General features: G+C 44.2%; 1 protein-coding gene across 1 annotated transcript in view; it reads left to right on the top strand.

Annotated features, from left to right (window-relative positions):
• GRB10 (growth factor receptor bound protein 10) overlaps positions 1-18355 on the top strand; it is a 414148-nt gene that overhangs the window by 159190 nt on the left and 236603 nt on the right. The window contains exon 3 of the mRNA XM_030205442.1: positions 13937-14027. Within this exon, the coding sequence (XP_030061302.1) occupies positions 13937-14027 (91 nt within the window). The remainder of the gene's footprint in view (positions 1-13936; positions 14028-18355) is intronic.

The raw sequence follows: 18355 nt of genomic DNA, 5'->3' as shown, positions 1-18355 counted from the left end.
GGGGTCAGGGTGAGTTTTTCTCCCCTGAGTTTGTGCTTTTAATGCATAATGCCTTCATGCTGAAAAGAGCTCTGCCGCAGGTGTCTGACACTGTGTTGCATCCTGGCTTCCCTCTGGGTGTTGAGGCCCCGGGGATGGTTTCAGCTGTTATTTCCTCCCCCGAGTGTTGGAAACATGCTAAACATAGACGAGTAAATTCCCCATCTGAAAGTGGCGCATATCCTTTCCACCCCCCCCCCCCCCGTGGTAGGGCTGTGGGGAGTCTGAGGGATCTGGCAGGCCCTCAGGGATGGATGATCTATAGGAGGGTACCTGTTTGCCACTGGATTTGGATGATCCCAATGCGGTTTGGATTTTCCACCGCGACGAGCTGCCAGCTCTCATTACTGATGCCTTGCAGGCCCTCTCGATTGATGATCCTGCTGAAGGCGAGGCCTCCTCTGTTGATGGCGAGTACTAAGAAGCCTACTCGGGCCTTTCAGGTGCATGACTCCATCCAAGAGCTTATTTCTGCTCAATAGTCTGACCCCGATGGGCCTTTGAAAGTGGCCAGGGCTATGGGTCATCTTTACCCTCTGAGTGAGGAGCACTTGGCCCCTTTGGGGATGCCTAAAGTGGATGCATTGGCCACGGCGCAATGCATCTACGGTGACAAAAAAGACCACTCTCCCAGTAGAGGGAGGGGTTGCTTTGAAAGACATGCAGGACCGGCGGCTGGAGTCCACGCTGAAGCGGTCCTTTGAAATTGCGGGCCTTGCCTTGAGGGTGTCTATTTGCAGTTCCTATGCAACCCGGACATGTCTTTACTGGCTACAGCAGGCGGTGGAACAGCCCGCCGAGGGTGCGGGTTCCCTCTCTGAGGTTGCCCCGCGGATGGAGTCGGCCCTGTCATTTTTGGCTGACACCCTTTAAGATCTGGACAGAGCTTCGGCTAAACAGATGTCTGTGTCAGTTTCTGCCCGCCGTCTTCTTTGGCTGCAGCATTGGGCGGCTGACATGGCTTCTAAACAAAGGCTGGTGAGGCTACCCTTTCGGGGCCTCCAGTTATTTGGAGAGGAATTGGAGAAGATTGTGAAAGACCTGGGGGAATCTAAACCCCAGCGGTCACCTGAGGATAGGCTGAGGCCAGTTTCGTTCCTTGCCTTTCGGCCTAGCCGTACCTTTTCCAAGGGTAATAATGGTGGTCGTAGCTGCCTGTCTCAGGTGAGAGGGTATCAGAGTTCACCCTTATCTTGACGACTGGCTCATCAGAGCGGATTCTGCAAACGAGAGTCGTCTTGCCACAGCCAGAGTGGTTACAGTCCTGTAGGTGCTAGGCTTGGTGGTCAATATACCCAAAAGTCACCTGACCCTCTCTCAAGTATTTGGGGGTCCGGTTCGACACAGCCTCAGGGTTGGTCTTTCTCCCCAACCAAAGGCAGTGCAAGCTTCAGAATCAGGTCCGTCTGCTCCCGTGAGCTTGGGACTTTGTCTAGCTGCTGGGGTTGATGACGGCCACCTTGGAGGTGGTTCCTTGGGCAAGAGCGCATATGAGGCCTCTGCAGATTGCCCTGCTTCAACAATGGTCTCCGATGTCTCAGGAATATCAACGCAGACTAACGTTGCTCCCTGCGGCCCGGCTCAGTATGGAGTGGTGGCTCTCCGACAGGATGCTGCGCCAAGGAATGCCTCTTGCGCTTCCTTCTTGGTGCCTGATAGCAGATGCCAGCCTTTTGGGCTGGGGAGCGCATTGCCAGGGCAGCTATGCTCAGGGTCTGTGGACACCTGTGGAAATCTAACACATTCTATTCTGGTCAGCAGATCGTCATCTTAACTGGCTTAATCTCCTTGTAGTCAAGCCATCACATGAAGGTGCTTGTGTAGCAATTTTTAAATTAATATTTTTAGAACAAATGCAGTGAAGATCACAAGTGACTTTCATGGTGACTTCAGCCAGCCTTTTAGTTTTTAAGTGTTCCTATAGTATACAGGTTGACCTTGTGGGGGGGGGAATTGTGCTGGATGATGAGTTGTCAATGAAGCCATAAAAGCACAAGATCATGAAGGCAATATTTTGTATATTACATATACATCATAGACTAAACCTTAGGCTGGGATGATTTTTGTTTGGTATTGGAGACTTTAGCACTCCCTTTCTTGATCTACTCTCAATGCCCTATATAAGAATCTAGTTGCTTGTCTGATATGCTACCAGGCAGTAGGAAATTTGGAGTCCTGTGTTTTGATAACTTCAGTAGCTGCCTATTGGGTAGTGCCGCTTATTGAAAATAGCTGTCCTCATGTACAAGGTCCTCCATGCTATGATACCTCAACTAACATAGTAACATAACATAGTAACATAGTAGATGACGGCAGAAAAAGACCTGCATGGTCCATCCAGTCTGCCCAACAAGATAAACTCATATGTGTATACCTTACCTTGATTTGTACCTGCCTTTTTCAGGGCACAGACCGTACAAGTCTGCCCAGCAGTATTTCCTGCCTCCCAACCACCAGTCCCGCCTCCCATCACTGGCTCTGGCACAGACCGTATAAGTCTGCCCTCCACTATCCTCGCCTCCCAACCACCAACCTCTCTTCCCCCACCTGCTCCGCCACCCAATTTTGGCTAAGCTTCTGAGGATCCATTCCTACTGCATAGATACTTACCAATTATTTTCCTGATGAACTTTGCAATCAACTGATGAGGGGACTATCGGTAAAACTGACAGCATAATTATATTAAGTGAACAAGCCGCCTCTTTGCTGGACCAGTTAATAGGAATATACTAACCAATGAAGACTGAAGTGAGAAGGTTTATCTTATATCTAGGCACAGCTTAAACATTTTTTACTCAGTCATTCAGGTATGTAGCCCGATCTAGAATGGATGTAACCCACTGTAAGGATAGACAAAGCAAGATGTGTAGTCTCAAATCACTTATTGGTTAGATTATTGTGTGAATAAGTTGTTTAGAAATAATTTTGTGATGCATACTTGTAGTAGTGTGTGACAGTGTGTCTTGTGGTTTGTTTATGTTTCAATAATTTTTATTGGAGAACTCACAGAAAAAAACATTGCCTTTCAACAGTTGCATCACAAAACATAGTGCATAGTGCATAACAGCGGAAAGCTTGTTTTGTTTTTCAGTCTGCCTAGGTTAATCTCCAGTAACTTTTCATCTTTTCATCCCTTCCCCCCGCTTTCCTATTCCCTCCCCCCTCTCGTTCTCTATCATCGTCTCTTTCGCAGGCCTCACACTTTGTGCTTTGTTTATATGTTATTGATTCATGTATGATTGCATTATTTTTTGTGTGTTAAATAACTTGGGGTTAGGAAATCAATAAATAGTTTAAATAAATTTCTTGATTAGTTTTCTGAAAAGTGTAATGAACAAAAACATATTGCTAGGAAATACAAGTGAATCATTACTGTTGAATCATCATCTTTTCATGGAAGCTTCTCAGCTTGGTCCTCAAGGTCCACATACCAGATCTGCTTTTCTAGGAAACCATGCTATACAAGGTAGCCTTATACCACATGCATGCAGATCCACCATGGATTGATCCACAAAATCAGGCCTGTGTGTAGCCCTTGCTGTTGTGGCTATTCCTTAATCAGAGATTAGTTTCTTATGAAAGATTAAACAGAATTCTGTCAAGCCTTCTCAATGAGCGTTGCGGTGGAAGAGTGTAGATTCACACTTGCATTCTGCAGATCATGATTTTGTTTCTGTTTGTACTTTTCAATTGACTGCATTAACTGAATGACGATGGCTGCCTTTGCAAATAAAAAGATATAAGCAAAGTCTAAATGGCTACCAGGAAAGAACACACTATCGACTGACACTGTCTTCATGGAACTGAGCAATATGAAAGTTCTGATGGCTGATCACCATAATGCTTCTAGACACACTGAATCAGAAACTGAGAAATTTATTATAAAACTAGCAAAAAAGGCCCGTTTCTTTGAAAGATGAAACGGGCGCTAGCAAGGTTTTTGTGTCCAGCGACCGTCCTGTTCCCCGGCCCCCCCTGCAGGCACCCATGGCCAGGTATCCAGCTGTCCCCCAACCCCCCTGCAGGCAGGCACCTGTCCGCTGCTGTCGCTCCATCCCCCGGCCCCCCCTGCAGCCACCCATGGCCAGGGATCCAGCTGTACCCCAACCCCCCCTTCAGGGACCTGTCCGCTGCTGTCGTTGGCGCTCCGTGATGCGGTGTGCATGTGAAAAATGGCCAGCGAGGGGCAGGGGGAGATGGCGTTTCGTGGAGTGTTTGCTCCGCCCTCGTCGTCATCACGTTGTGACGCGAGGGCGGGGCACACGCTCTTGGGCAAACCGGATATCTCGCCCGCTTCAAAGTTCCGGTTGGAGGCTTCATAGAACGTTGGAGTTGCCTTTTATATATAGAGAGTGCCAGTTTTTGTCTGCATTGCTGTAGTTCTAGAATATCTCAGTACTGCTTTCCAAAGGCTGGCTGTCTAGCTGAAATCTTTGACAGTATGCTGGTGGTGATAATATATGTGACAGAGATAATGGTGCAATTTACTCAAGTATGTTGCTTTGGTTTACCAAAGAAAAAGTATGATGCATTTGCTATTAATACAAATTGCTGCAGCCAGACTGATGGTTATAGCTCAAGAATGCACATCTTGTTAACTTTACATCAGTTGCTGACTGTAGGGAGAGTACAATTAAAGTTAAATTATCTTCAAAGCTTTCTATGATTTGAGTGCACAATATCACAATATTTGTGGGAGAAGCTGCATCCCTATGTACCTTCAAGGCCATTCCATTCCTATGATAGACCTTGTTGGAAATTCTCCCAATGAATCTGGTAAAAAGCGTTACAGAAATTCAGTTTCAAAACCTGTGTCAGGCCCTGCTTTTCTGGAGTCAGCTGTTTAGGGAAATAAGATCAGTTTCTGATCTAATGATGTCCTGGTTTTTCTGAAAACAAAAGAGGGAACCAAGGTACACAAATCAAACAAGAACAAAAAAAGAGCACACAAGGACCTTCAAGAATGGGACAATGGGAGAAATTTATTCAAAATATGACCTGGCACGGGTCGTGTTTTGGCATGAATCCGCCTGCATCAGGGGTTAGAAACATCCCAATTGTCTGGTTCTTTTCAAATGAATTGATGAAACCTAACAAAACCACTGGTCTTGCTGTGATTGCAGGAGATGTCAATGCGGTTTGAATGCTCAGTGAATTCGAGAAGCACCGTCGGTAGAAAAATACTGCCAAATTTTTAAGGGTTGAATACATGATTTGTTTGAAGTAATGAGGTGGTAAAAACAGTTTGAATTCAGTGGGCTTAGGATGGAGGGAGGGGAGGGTATTGTTTTAATTTGCTTAGTGATTGTTAGAGATGTGTAGTATAAGTCCATTGAGATGCTTTGATCTGTGTTGTACATAATGGTCTCTGGACTTGTAGATCAAAGAGAATGGGATGGATAGATGGAGGGGTGGTTGTGATTTTTGCATTGATAAAGGTTATGAATCTGTCAATGTTTAGTATTTTTAATTTGTATTATTTTTCTTGATGTGAGATAGTTTGTGTTGAGATGGATGTGTGTTAACTGCTGGATTCTGTATAGGTCACCCAAAGTTGGGTGTGGATCACAGATCCACGTATAAACTAATTAGCTAATTAGGTGTTAACAATAATTGGTGTTAACAGACACTTAAGTGGCAGTAATTAGGAGTTATGCACAGATCTGCTCTAGGCCATGTTCTACAACATGCACACCTAAATCTCATAGCACACAACTCCAAAAGGGGTGGGGCCTGGGCAGGTCAGACACATTTCAAGAATTTAGACCCGATGCACTAGCAAGTGTCATTTACATAACTAACTGCCGTTAGTTGGGTGCCAACATTTACTCCAGTCTTCGGCAGTTATAAATGCTCATGCCCAAAGTTAGGCACAAAATGCACATCAAGCTATTATTTTGTAAAGGTGGTTTTGCGCAGAGCATAGACGTGGCTACAGGGTGGTGATTGCCACCCCAGTTTCATGGGGTATGCAGTTTGGTGTCTTCTACCTGCCTTCCCCCTGAGTTCTGGCATACCTCTCTTCCCCAGCACAGACCGACTATGCCTTTCGATCTACCCGCACTCCCCATCCGTGGTCTGGTATCACTCTCGAGGCCTTTCCTTCTCCTTCTCCTCCTCCTCCTCCCCCCTCCCTCCCCGGTCTGCCAGCCTTCAGTATACCAATGACAGTGCCAGCAATCAAGGCAGAGCACTACTGGCTGGCTCCAGCAGCTCTCTCGCTAGCATGTCCCACCTCTTCTGATGTAACTTCCTGCTTCTGCGTAGGCAGGATGTGCTAGCAAGAGAGCTGTGGAACCAGCCAGGGGTGCTCTGTGGGGGGGGGGGGGGGGGATGCCTTATCCGCCTGTGGGGGGAAGAGAAACAGAAATGCCTGACTACCAAGGTAGCTGGGAGAAAGAAAAATAGGTGCTGTCTTGGGGGGAGGGGATGGAGTGGTGAGATGCTGGCACCACCAAGGGAAAGAGGTGCTGGAGGGGACCCAGAGTTGGCCAGAGGGACAAAGAGAAAATTATTGGACTTCAGAAAGGGGACAGGGGAGAGAGAGGGACAGATGTTGGCCCTGGAATAAGGATGGAGGAGAAAGGGAAGAGGGGGGAGAAACTGGATGTGAAGAGGTACATGGACATAGAGGGGTGATGCTGGACATGTGGGGGAAGCTAGGTGCTGAACATAAGGGAAAGGACAGGGACACATATGCAGAGAGGACATGTTGGGACATTTTAGGGACACAGATGGAAAGAGGGTGGGCATGGAAGAGATAAATATGAAATGGACCGGAGACCTTGGAAAGAGCAGAAGATAGATGATACATGGGGGGGGGGGGGGGGGTAGGAGAACAGAGCAGAAGATGACTGGGTCATGATGATTGAGTGGGAGAGTGGGTTTTTTTTTTTTTTGGCGGGGGGGGGGGGGGGAACAGAGCAGGATAAATGGGAGAGGTGGAGAGGTAATTTTGAGGGGATAGTAAAGACCTAGCAGTTGGTAGACATGAGTGGGCATATTTTGATGGGTTGGGAAAATGAGTGAAATGAGGGTTAAGAGAAAGGTGATAGTGTGAAGAAAAGTTGAGACATAATGTGAGTGACTTGGAAGACTGTAGAGAGACTGAGGCATTGAAAAGGTATGAAGGGGGAAATGAGAGTAAGGGGACAGATTTCTGAAGGGGTTGAATGAGGGTGGAAATGAGGTTAAAACTTGGTGAGAGGCAACAGGCAATAGGGTAAAGAGTAAGAGAAGAATGACCTGGAGGCAGAGGAAGGATGAAGAGACAGGGATGGAGCTGGGGCTGGTGAGGGAATGAGAGGCAGGTAGGTGAGGGCTGAGAGAATGAGTACAGAGGATGGGATTGGGACTAGGAAATTGGGAAAGAAGAGAGACAGAGGAAGCAATGGGAGTACTGGAGAGGGGATGAGAGGAAGATGGGAAAAGCCAGTAAATAGTCTCCTCCTTTTTGCCTCTCATCTAAAAAGAGGGTGAGAGAGAATTAAGGTAAAATCAAATGGGTAGATATAAATGCAAAGAAAAGAAAACTTAAAAAAAGAGAGAAAACAGTGGCAGACAGATGTAGAGGAGAAATGGAAAGGCCAACCTGGAGAATAATTTAGGAGACACAAATTAGAAAAATAAAATGCCCAGACAAAGGTAGAAAAGAAAAATATTATTTAATACTTTTTAAGGACTGGGATGTGTCTGATTTGTGAAATGTACATTTTTTTCTAATTTTGTTTTTTTGCAGAATACAGGAGAAAATGCATTTCTGTTTCTCTTTTACCAGTATCGTACTGTTCATAGAGTCTGGCTTTGATGGACAGAGGAGGAGGGGCATAGCCATTTCAGTTTTTATCTGCATGGTTTTTGTGGTCCTCTATTTTGTATCAGGTGAGGGCAGGGGCAGACTGACAGTGATCTGGGCCCCCGGGCAGTAAGGCTCCTGGGCCCTCTATCAAAAGTGATTAAATTAGATGGAGGCTGAGCAAAATGGGCCACATAGGCTTTGGGGCACTGCCCTGATCCAGTGGTCAATCCACCACTGGATGAAGGTATATTTATGTTCTGCATGTGTGACGGATGTGTACTGCTGTGTAGGAATTTAGAGAGTTGCGTCCCCAACTGTCCCTGTGGGAATCTAACCCATTCCTGTGGGGAATCTAATCCGTCCCCACCCATCGCCGCTGCAAGTAATCTCCTCCATCCCAGCTCCTGGCCCACCCAGCCCCTGCTGCACCCAAGCTACCTTTCTCCCCCACCCCCAAGAAAAGATCTACATGAAATATTTATTTTTATTATTTTGACTTAAAAACCACTTGTCCCTGAAATATGCTCAAAACAGAATAATCCATTTGTACAAAACAGATGAGGTGAACATATGATTTCATGTGCCCCAATGATAGGAGAGTTTAATTTTACTCCCAGTCTTCCCAAGGCAGATTACAACAACAGTTAAAACGAACCCATCAGTAAACAGGATATCCTCACTGAAATTTAGCCATGTATTACTGTACTATATAGAACAGTGTAGAAAAAGGAGCACCAAATACAGCCTTTATTAGTGCTGTTTCTACCAACTACAATAATTTTTTTAATCTGTTTTAGTAATATTCAGTTTTTATTTCATGATATTTATATTTTCATATGGGAAGCTTTCAAATAAATTAGAAAGCTGTCAAATAAAAAAAAACAAACAAACAAAAAAACCAAAACTTTCGTGCTCCACCTTTTAAGGCACTGCCTACCAACTGGAACAGCTTTTGACTTTTTACAGATGGACCATGCATAGACAGTCCCTTATTTCTAAAAATCTTTTGTTATTGTTTTCAATAGTGTTTGCTATTGTTTCGGGTGAACCAGTGTGGCGGCAATCTCCACCTACTTCCTTCAATCCATTGGGCTAGATAGCCTCATACTGTCTCCTGTTGTCAATCTAACCTCCTTGCCCCATTTTTTCTCTCCTTGCTGCACCCACATTCTGCATCTACCTCCTCTCCATTCCTGGGTGCCCTCCCTGCACATACCTGAAGTCACCCTGGTGGTCTAGTGACTTCCTTCGGGGCAGGAAAGAGCCCCACTCTTTCTTGCCCGCTGCCACTGATCTGTCTTGCTGCTGCCACTTGTTTAAAATGGCTGCTTAGACTACAAGCGGTGGCCTCGCAAGACTTCTAGTCTTGCAAGGCCACCGCTTGAAGTTGCAGTAGCGCGAGACATATCTGCGGCAGCGACCAAAAAAGAGTGGGGATCTTTCCTGCCCTGAAGCAAGCCACTAGACCACCAGGGCGATTTCAGGTATGTGTGGGGAGGGAAAACATAGGTCGGTTCAATTGTGTGGTTCTGCGGGAACACTGCGGGACCCAGGTCCATCCCTGCGGGATTCCCACTGTCCTCGCTCCTGTGCAACTATCTGGTAGGAATCTGTAACAGTTAAACTTGTTCTAGGTTCCCAGTAGTAAGTATATTGGTGCTCTAGGGCCCAGTGAAATATTTGTAGCATTGTCTTATAGGTGGATTAGGACTGTTCTGGTAACTTTACTATATAGGTTTTGAGTCCCTTTTTCAGGGTTTCATGTTATTTTGTAACGTGCCAGGTCCTATTTAAAAGTGGTCCCTTGGCACCAAAAATAAAAATGCTCAAGACTAGTGGTCTCCACATTCTGTAGAGTCACCACACAAACAAAAAACTGTTTTAATCAGAGTGTCTGGCAGTGGAAGGCGCATGCTGTTCCTGATGTAATAATCAGAATCTGAATATTTTTTGTTTGACTTGTTGTAAGAAGGATAAACGTCATTGTTGGGGAATATGGAGTTTGTGATACATAACTGGAGGTGCATGGTTTCTATTGAGATTCTGTCCAGTCCTGTAGACGCAGTACAGACTTCACTCTACGCAGAAGAATTTGTCAAATGATACAATTATAATGGCAATTTTTCTGTGTAGCTGAAACTAGCTGGAGGAGGATTTCTTTTATGCATAGAAACACAAAATACCCATTTACGAAAATGTGGTAAGGTTCTGGAGAATATTATAGATTAATCACAGTTTTTTGACCTGGCCATAATACTCATCAAATGTGTCTCTTCTCACCAATCACTCTTTCTTTTTCCCAGCTACCCCGATAGGCATTTCTTTTTCCCTTGCCCCCTCCCCATATTTGTCAAACAGAACAAAATATAGCATAATTTATAATCCAGTCATTTATCCTTCATTTCTTAGATCAAAGCACAGCTTTTGATTTAGTGGGACCCCCACATTGGCCTTATCTCCTGTGTCAGACTGATGGGTATTAAAGATACCATGATTTTATGGTTTTCCTCCTACTCCTTGGCTGCATTTTCTCTGTTCAACTTAGTTCAACACAATCAAAGGCCTTTAATCTTCCCTTTGGAGTTCCTCAGAGAGCATTCTTGTTTGCAACCATTTTTATTCTTTTTTTTTTCCATTATTTTCTCTAGTAACACTTATTCAGGAATTAAGACTAAGCTGCTGGTTTTTTTTAATGTGTGAAATGCAAATATTTTTTACGGATCATTCTGCTCTTAATCTTTCCTCTTTGAATTGTGACTTGAACAGAACGGGCTGAAGCTAAACTCAGCTAAATCAAAAGCTATCTGGGACTCTCAGTCCCTTTCTCTTAGCTATGTCCATCCCTAAAGGATATTTCAATTCCCTTGTTCTGACCCCACAGTCGTGTGTGCATGTTCTGCATTGTTTTCATATTTGGCGTTCTAACTTGTGTTCAATGCAGCTGTCACTTGTGATCTCGAATTTTTCCCTCTCATAGGTCAGCCATTGCATGTGACCCTAGCCCTCCAGTCACTGAAGTTCTGGCAGATTCTTTCATCAATGCTCTCAGTAACATTTACTGTGCCGTAGTCTCAGGCACCGATCTTTGTAGGTCCCTATCTTTGCCCGTAGCCTTGTGGGTTTTTTTCTTGCTTCTATCTCCCTGCAAGGCAGAATCTCCATTGTGGCTCAGAGCATGCAGTACTGCTCTGTCCTTCTCCTGGAACATGGGCTTCTTTTCACCAACTCCCCTTTATAAGACCAACACTGTTTTTGCATAATTTGTTAACTTCCTCTGCTTTTATTGAGTTCTATAGCTGCACCTCTACTATTCTTCAAAGCATCCATATACACCTCTTTGCAATACTGTTAGCAACTATGAATATCTATTCATCTTGCCTTGGGGCAGAAGACATCTGGTTTCCACTTCTGCATGCAGTAAGTTGACTGTTCATATTTATGTTGCAATAAACAGTTGAAAATTAGGGAAAATGGAGTGGTCTTTGTGGATTTTGGGCTGCTGGTTTACGTGTCTGGATGGTAATGCATTTGCGTAATTTATGAGGCCAGAACATCACTTATATGAATGCATGATCATGTTAATCAAACTGGATTCATTATTAACCTCTGAACCTTGGATATAATTTATACTTAGAACAGGTTGCTCTACTCTTAGGAAACTTTGTTCAGTCCTCTTGTTTTTTTTCCTGCAAGATTTAAAAATCCTTTTTTGCATTGGTCTCAAACCACCGAGACTACTATAATTCTTTATATAATAGATTACCCCAGTCCTCTCTACATCATTTACAGTTGCTTCAGAACATTGCAGCATAAACAAAAGCCATTCATTGCCTTTCAATAAACTTTAGAATTCATTTTAAGGTAGTTATCATTGTACATAATGGTTGTCCTGAATACCTTTACAATCTACTGATTTTATGCCAGTCTATTCATCTAACCCATGCCCAGTGTTTGAAACATCTTGTTTCCATCACCACCTCAATTCCAATAGAAATAATGTCAGTTGTTTTCTTTTTTTGGACGTGGGAGGGGAGATTGCTTTGAAATTCCCTTCCACTAGACTTAGGAGAAAGTAACTCAATTCAGTTTTGAACACCTTCCATTTTGTTGAGCCATATGGTGAGTTCAGAGAATTGGTGTGACTGGAATGGGGCTTTGAGTATGATTAACATCTTTCTATAGCAGGGGTGCTCGAGGTTGGTCCTCGAGGACTGCAACCCAGTTGGGTTTTCAGGATTTCCCCAATATCTCCATTGTATGCAAAATATAGCTCATACATATTCATTGGGGAAATCCTGAAAACCTGACTGGGTTGCAGACCTTGAGGACTGACATTGAGCACCCCCCAGCTCTATAACATCTCTATATGGTTCCTCTGAAGCAGTGGTTCTCAAACCCGTCCTGGAGGACCACCAGCCAGTCAGGTTTTCAGGATAATCCCTAATGAATGCGGATGAGACAGATTTGCATGCCTGTCACCTCCTTTATATGCAAATCTGTCTCATGCATATTCATTAGGAATATCCTGAAAATCTGACTGGCTGGCGGTCTCCCAGAACAGGTTTGAGAACCACTGTGCTCTTTCTCTCATTATTCTGACCAGCATAAACTACTTTTCTAAGTGTCAGCTGGACCGTTCTGCACAAATGGATTGTTGTCCCTTCCTACCAGTAGGTGGAGGTAGAGAAAAGACTGAATTCTACCAGTGACATCACCGGTAATGAGCTGTGGTGCCCCCTGGAAGATTCCTATTTTTCTGTACCTGTTCCTTCTACCTCTGGGGTTGGGGGTGGGTGGGGTGTTCTTGTCCCTACTCTCTTTTAAGCCATCTGTGGGGGAGGGATGTATTTTGGCTCCAGAGCTTGGCTGGTCAAGCAGGCTCTGGTGGCAGACTGTGGTGTCTCCTCTTCTCTGGGTGCCATGAGGGGGGCCATTCTGGGAGCCAAATGCCACAGGGTGGAAGGCGTGCTTTCCTAAGCGCCGGTGCCTTCAGGAGCACATGGGGGTTCAGAGACCCTCGCGGACTCTTTTCCCTCAGGATTCTGATGCGGAGAAGCCCTCACTTCCAGAGCTGGAAGAGGAATGGTCACATGTTATCCAGCTCTTTCGGAGGAAGTTGTCTCGCCTCATTGATGAGGTTGCTACTTAACTAGCCAGGGTGTGGACCTCAGATTCGGATCTCATGGAAGAGGACCCCTTGCTGCAGGGGCTTGCTGGACCCTCCAAGCATTTTCCCTTGTGCAAGGCTCTCGCCCGCATGATGATGGCAGAATGGGAATTTCCAAATGGACTATTTATGAAGAAAACCTAAATCTACCAGAATAATGCAGAGTAACCCCTGTTTATGAAACATGCTCATTGTCAGAAAATGGTGTGTAGAAGTTACGATACATACACTGAAAAATGACATGCGGGAGTTGCAACAAAATGAAGCCCTCTAGATGACTGTGTATCCTTCACTTGGCATAAAATGATTGAGGTCTAGTTGAAGACTAACAGTTGTGAAATCAGTCTGACTAAACCGTTCTCCCAGTACTTCAAAGCTTACATTGTCACATGTTATAAATGCCAAGTGTAATACCAACTTCCTCAGAGGTTGTGGTCACTTCTGAAAAATAGCTTTAAAGTTCACCAGACTTACAGGCCCTTTTACCAAACACTGGTAAAAAGTGACCTTAACATGCCCTTACATGGGTTTTTTCCCCACATGCTAAGGCCATTTTTACTGCTGGGTTAAAATGGCTGAATTTTCTTTTCTTCTTTTTTTTTTTTTAATGTAGTTAAGGGCTCACGCGGTAATCAGTAAGCACATGGCAATGTAGCTGTGCTAATTGATTAGCACGGAACATGCCCCAGATACCCCTATGCAAAAAAAAATTAAAAAATGTAATGTGTGAGTAGCACATGCAATCCCCAAATTACTCTAGGACGCCTCAGTGCGCCTCAAGGTACACTGTTTTGCTGAGGTAAGCACATGTTAGTGCTTACCACAGCTTTGTCAAAGGGCCCCTTGATGTTTTTCTGCTTTCTGGCTTGGTTAATGAAAATACATTTAGCTTTTGGTCCTCTGTTCATGGTTTGCTGTGTTTCTACTTGTAGGGCAGCGTAAATCAGACTTCAGCTCACACACAGAGAGAATTGGTGGAACCTGGCTATCGAGAACCATCCAAACGCACTTCCTTAATCCAAGGTAAGAAATGGGGTACTTATGCTTACTGGGCAAAATGGAGAGAAAATAGATATTTTTGGTATCTGATCATTGATGTGTTGTTTTTTTTCTAGAGTCTCAGTGGTTAACAAGTAGAGATACGCATTACCATATATTTGCATTTTTAGCCCACCTTTGAATATTTAGTGCACACTAAAATGATTTACTGCCCCTTCAATTCCTTGATTAGCATGTATTAATCATGTTTAACATGTGTTAACACTTTTATTTAAAAAAAAAAAAAAAGTGTGTGAAATGAAACTAAGGGGGGAAGTTAACATGGGCTGCTGTTGAGGCATGATATTTAATAGGACCTGTGGTAAAGTAACACATCTTAACGGTAGCCCAAGATGATAACTGTACTCCTCAATGTCTTAAAAGCTATCCAAACATGAACTGAAAATATTTTCTGAGTACATCAACAAGTTATGGACAAGCAGTCTTTCTGCCAAAATGAAATATATGGGGCTGTCTCATACGCGTTGCTACAGGGTGCCACCCTAATCCGAATCTGCGCTTGCTCCAACCCCCCCCCCCCCCAGCACCTCTCCTTTCTCTTCCCCCCTCCCTCCCTCTTACGCTGTTGCTGTTCCCAGTTGGATAGTATCATATTTACAAGCAAAGACATGCAGGACAATTTTCCTGTGCATGCCGCCACTAACTTAGCTGCTCCTGCCCCTCTGACGCAGGAAGAATACATCAGAGGGGCGGGTGCAGCTGAGCTTGCGGCAACACACAGGAAAATGGTCCTGCGAGTCTTTGTAGACATGATATGGCCTGATCCAGAAAAACAGCTACAGGGTGAGTGGGAGGGGTGAAAGAGAAAGAAAGGAGAGGTGCTGGATGAATGGGATAGAAGGGAGGAGAGGGGGGAGAGAGAGATGGGACAATTTTGGATAAAGAAAAAGAGACACAAAAAAAGAGAGCAAGAGAGAAATGGGGTAATGGTTAATAGGGGACACAGAGAGAGAGAGAGAGAGATGGGGGTTAATGCTGGATGAGGTGAAATGAGAGAGAGAGAGGGAATAGTGTTGAAAGAGGAGAAGTGAGAGGGGGAGACAAGGTAATGCTAGATTGGGGAGGGGAGAGAGGGTAACGCTTAATGGGAAAAGGGACAGAGAGAGATAGACTAATGCTGGATGGGGTAAAGTGAGACAGGGAAGGATATGGGGTAATACTGGATGGGGTGATGCAAGAGAGAGAGGGAATAATGCTGAATGGGGGAAGTGAGACAGAGCTTGTCTCAGACGGTCAAGCAGGTAATGCTGGGTGGAGAGGAGTTAATGCAGAATGAGGTGATGCGAGACAGAGAGAAAGAGGGAATAATGTTGAATGGGGAGAAGTGAGACAGGGAGAGGAGGTAATGCTGAATGGAGAAGATACATGTACACACACACTGGATGGGGAGAAGAGACAGAAAGAGAGAGATGGGGTAATGCTGGATAAGGGATATGAGAGAGATGGGGTAATACAGTTACAGTTAGGTTTCTTATAGTCCGCTAGTTTCATTTGCATAGTTTAAAGCAGATTACAGCAAGAATCTAGATCACAGTACATCTAGGATGTAACATAAATGTAACATTTGGCATAGATAACAAGACTGTTTCTTAATCACATATTCAGAGAACAGTAAAGTCTTTAAACCCTTCTTAAACATATTATAGGTAAATAAAGACTTTAAATTGCCAAAACCATAGGAGAGAAGGACACAGAGAAGAGAGATGGGGATAGTACTGGATGGGGTGAAGTGAGTCAGAGAGAGAGGTAGATGAGGTAATTCTGGATGGGGAGACGAGAAAGAGAAGAGAGGGTAATACTGGATAGGGGAAAAGAGACAGAGGAATGAGAGGGCCTGGGTAGAGTGAAAGATATGGAAAGCTTTAGGTAGATACAATGAATAAAGGGAGATTGAAGACTGAATAGTATGAGTGAATGAAACTTGAATGGACAGAGAGGCAGAAAAATAGAAGAAAGCTGAAAGGAAAAGATCGGTGTCAGAGATAGATGTAGTGGAGAAAGAAGAAAACAGGAGACCCTGGAAAGAGAGCTAAGAGAAGACAGGAAAGCAGTAACCAGAGACTAGGACCTACACGATTAGAAAAATTAAATGGCCAGACAACAAAGGTAGAAATTTTTTTTTTTAATGTAGAGTGAAGTAGTATAGTAGCAATGTTAGTTCACATTAAAGGTTTTGGCCTCTGTGGAGGAGTAGCCTAGTGCAGTGGACTTTGATCCTGGGGAACTGAGTTCGATTCCCACTGCAGCTCCTTGTGACTCTGGGCAAGTCACTTAACCCTCCATTGCCCCTGGTACAAAATAAGTACTTGAATATATGTAAACCACTTTGAAAGTAGTTGCAAAAACCTCAGGCAGTATATCAAGTCCCATTTCCCTTTTCCCTTTCAATTTGTTTTATATTTATTTGTAATGTAGTCATTGGAATGTGTCAGTTTCTAAAAGTTATATCTGTTTTCTTTATTTTGCACAGTACAGGAGGACGTGCATCAATGTTTTGCTTTCTCTGATGTTGCACTATATGCAGAGTTTGATTTCTTGGGAGTTCAGTTTAATTTTTGTGTACATATTTCTATTCTTAGTTTGTGGTTTCTTATTCTATAGGTGGTGAGGGTTGTATCTGTATTCTATTTATGTGAAAAAGGTATTGATTGTCCTTGTAGGATCAATATATATTAATCTGGTTTATTTAGCTTTCCTAATGGTGTATTGATGTTCTACTGCCCACTGCAATGTTTAGTGTGCTGGCTTTTCTTAGGTAGGCCCTTGTTGTGTGACTCCTAGAAGTTTGTGTATTATGGTATGGTAGAATGCCTTATAAGTCTTGAGTGATTTTTGTAGGGTTTTGTATTGATTCACAATATGTCATGTAATGGGATTTGGATTTAAATGACATCTTTCTTGGTAGTGGGTCAAGGTGAGTTGCATTCAGGTACAGGAGTTATTTTCCTGTCCCCGGAAGGCTTATGGTCTAAGTTTGTACATGAGATACTACTCACCGCCTCTGCCCCCACCCCTGCTTCTGCTTACCAGAGCTAGAGATGGGTCTGCGCCTCTCTCTTTGTCGGCCCTTCTCGCTGGGGCTCCTCCTCTGATGTGGACGTCCGTGGAAGATCCCACCACTGCCTCCACTTGTGAAGCCTCCCACTTCGGATCCCCCTGGGCATGTCCTATTCTGCCTTTTGAGTACAGGTCTGGCTCATCAAGGAGGCAGTTCGCAGTATATTTAGGCACAAAGCATATAAGATAATCCTCCAGGTAACAGTATGGTAATCCATCAAGTAAATAAGGTACTGACTCTGCTGTCCAAGCGGCTTGGCCCCCAATGTCCAAAACCTCGCACTCCAAAAAAGAATGATTCCCAAAATACAGGAGTTAACCCAAAGAAAATAGTTCAAGCACCCCAGCAGTTCATATAAAGCAGTTCATGCCAAGCAATTCCCAAAACACAGCAATTCATATAAAGCAGTTCATGCCAAGCAATCCCCAAAACACAGCAGTTCAAAGGAAAAAAAAAACCAGCAGTTCATATAAAGCAGTTCATGCCAAGCAATTCCCAAAACACATAAGTTCAAAGGGATCAAAGAAAAAAAACCTCAGCAGTTCATATAAAGTAGTTCAAGCAGAGCCCTACCTGTCCCCTCTCCCTCCTCTCTTAATCACCACAGGGAGAGTAAAAGGGTCCCACCCAACTTGGCCAGCACTACCTCCTGACCACCACCCCAATACCTAACAGTTGTAAACATGCTCTCTTAACTCCCCTTCTGGGCTAGCCACCTTTTCCCTTTTTCTTCCAAGCCTTCATACCATGCATCCAGCTGCTGTTTCACCTGGGTGCCTCCTAGTTTAACCAGAGCAGAAGTATCCATCGGCTCCTCTTGTCTTCCCTCCTCCCCCTTTTCTTCCCCTTGCCAGTCCATGGGTTCTTCACTACACCCACTGCTCAGATGCTCCTCATCTCCCTGATTGGGCAGGCTCAGAACCTCTTCCCTTAGCCTCGTTCTCTGGGACAGGTTTACGCAATTCCCCCCTCCTGTCCTTCTAGCAACCTCTGGAGGCTGTTGGAAATAGAATTCCCTGTTTCTATAGTATGTCCTACTCAGGGGCTGTTGGGAGTTGTAGTTTTTCCCTTTCCTCCATTCTTCAGGGGGAAAAGAACCCTTTCTCTTTCTCTCTCCAGCCCCCTCCTTCCCCCTTGCGCTTTCATTGTCCCTCTCCTCATATTTCTTACTATCTATATATATATCTATATATATATATATATATATATATATATATATTTCTTACTATCTATC

Source organism: Microcaecilia unicolor, chromosome 1 (assembly GCF_901765095.1).
Source record: "Microcaecilia unicolor chromosome 1, aMicUni1.1, whole genome shotgun sequence".
In the NCBI taxonomy this organism is placed as follows: domain Eukaryota; kingdom Metazoa; phylum Chordata; class Amphibia; order Gymnophiona; family Siphonopidae; genus Microcaecilia; species Microcaecilia unicolor.
The sequence above is the reverse complement of the archived record's forward strand: the minus strand, read 5'-3'. Positions and strand labels throughout refer to the sequence as shown.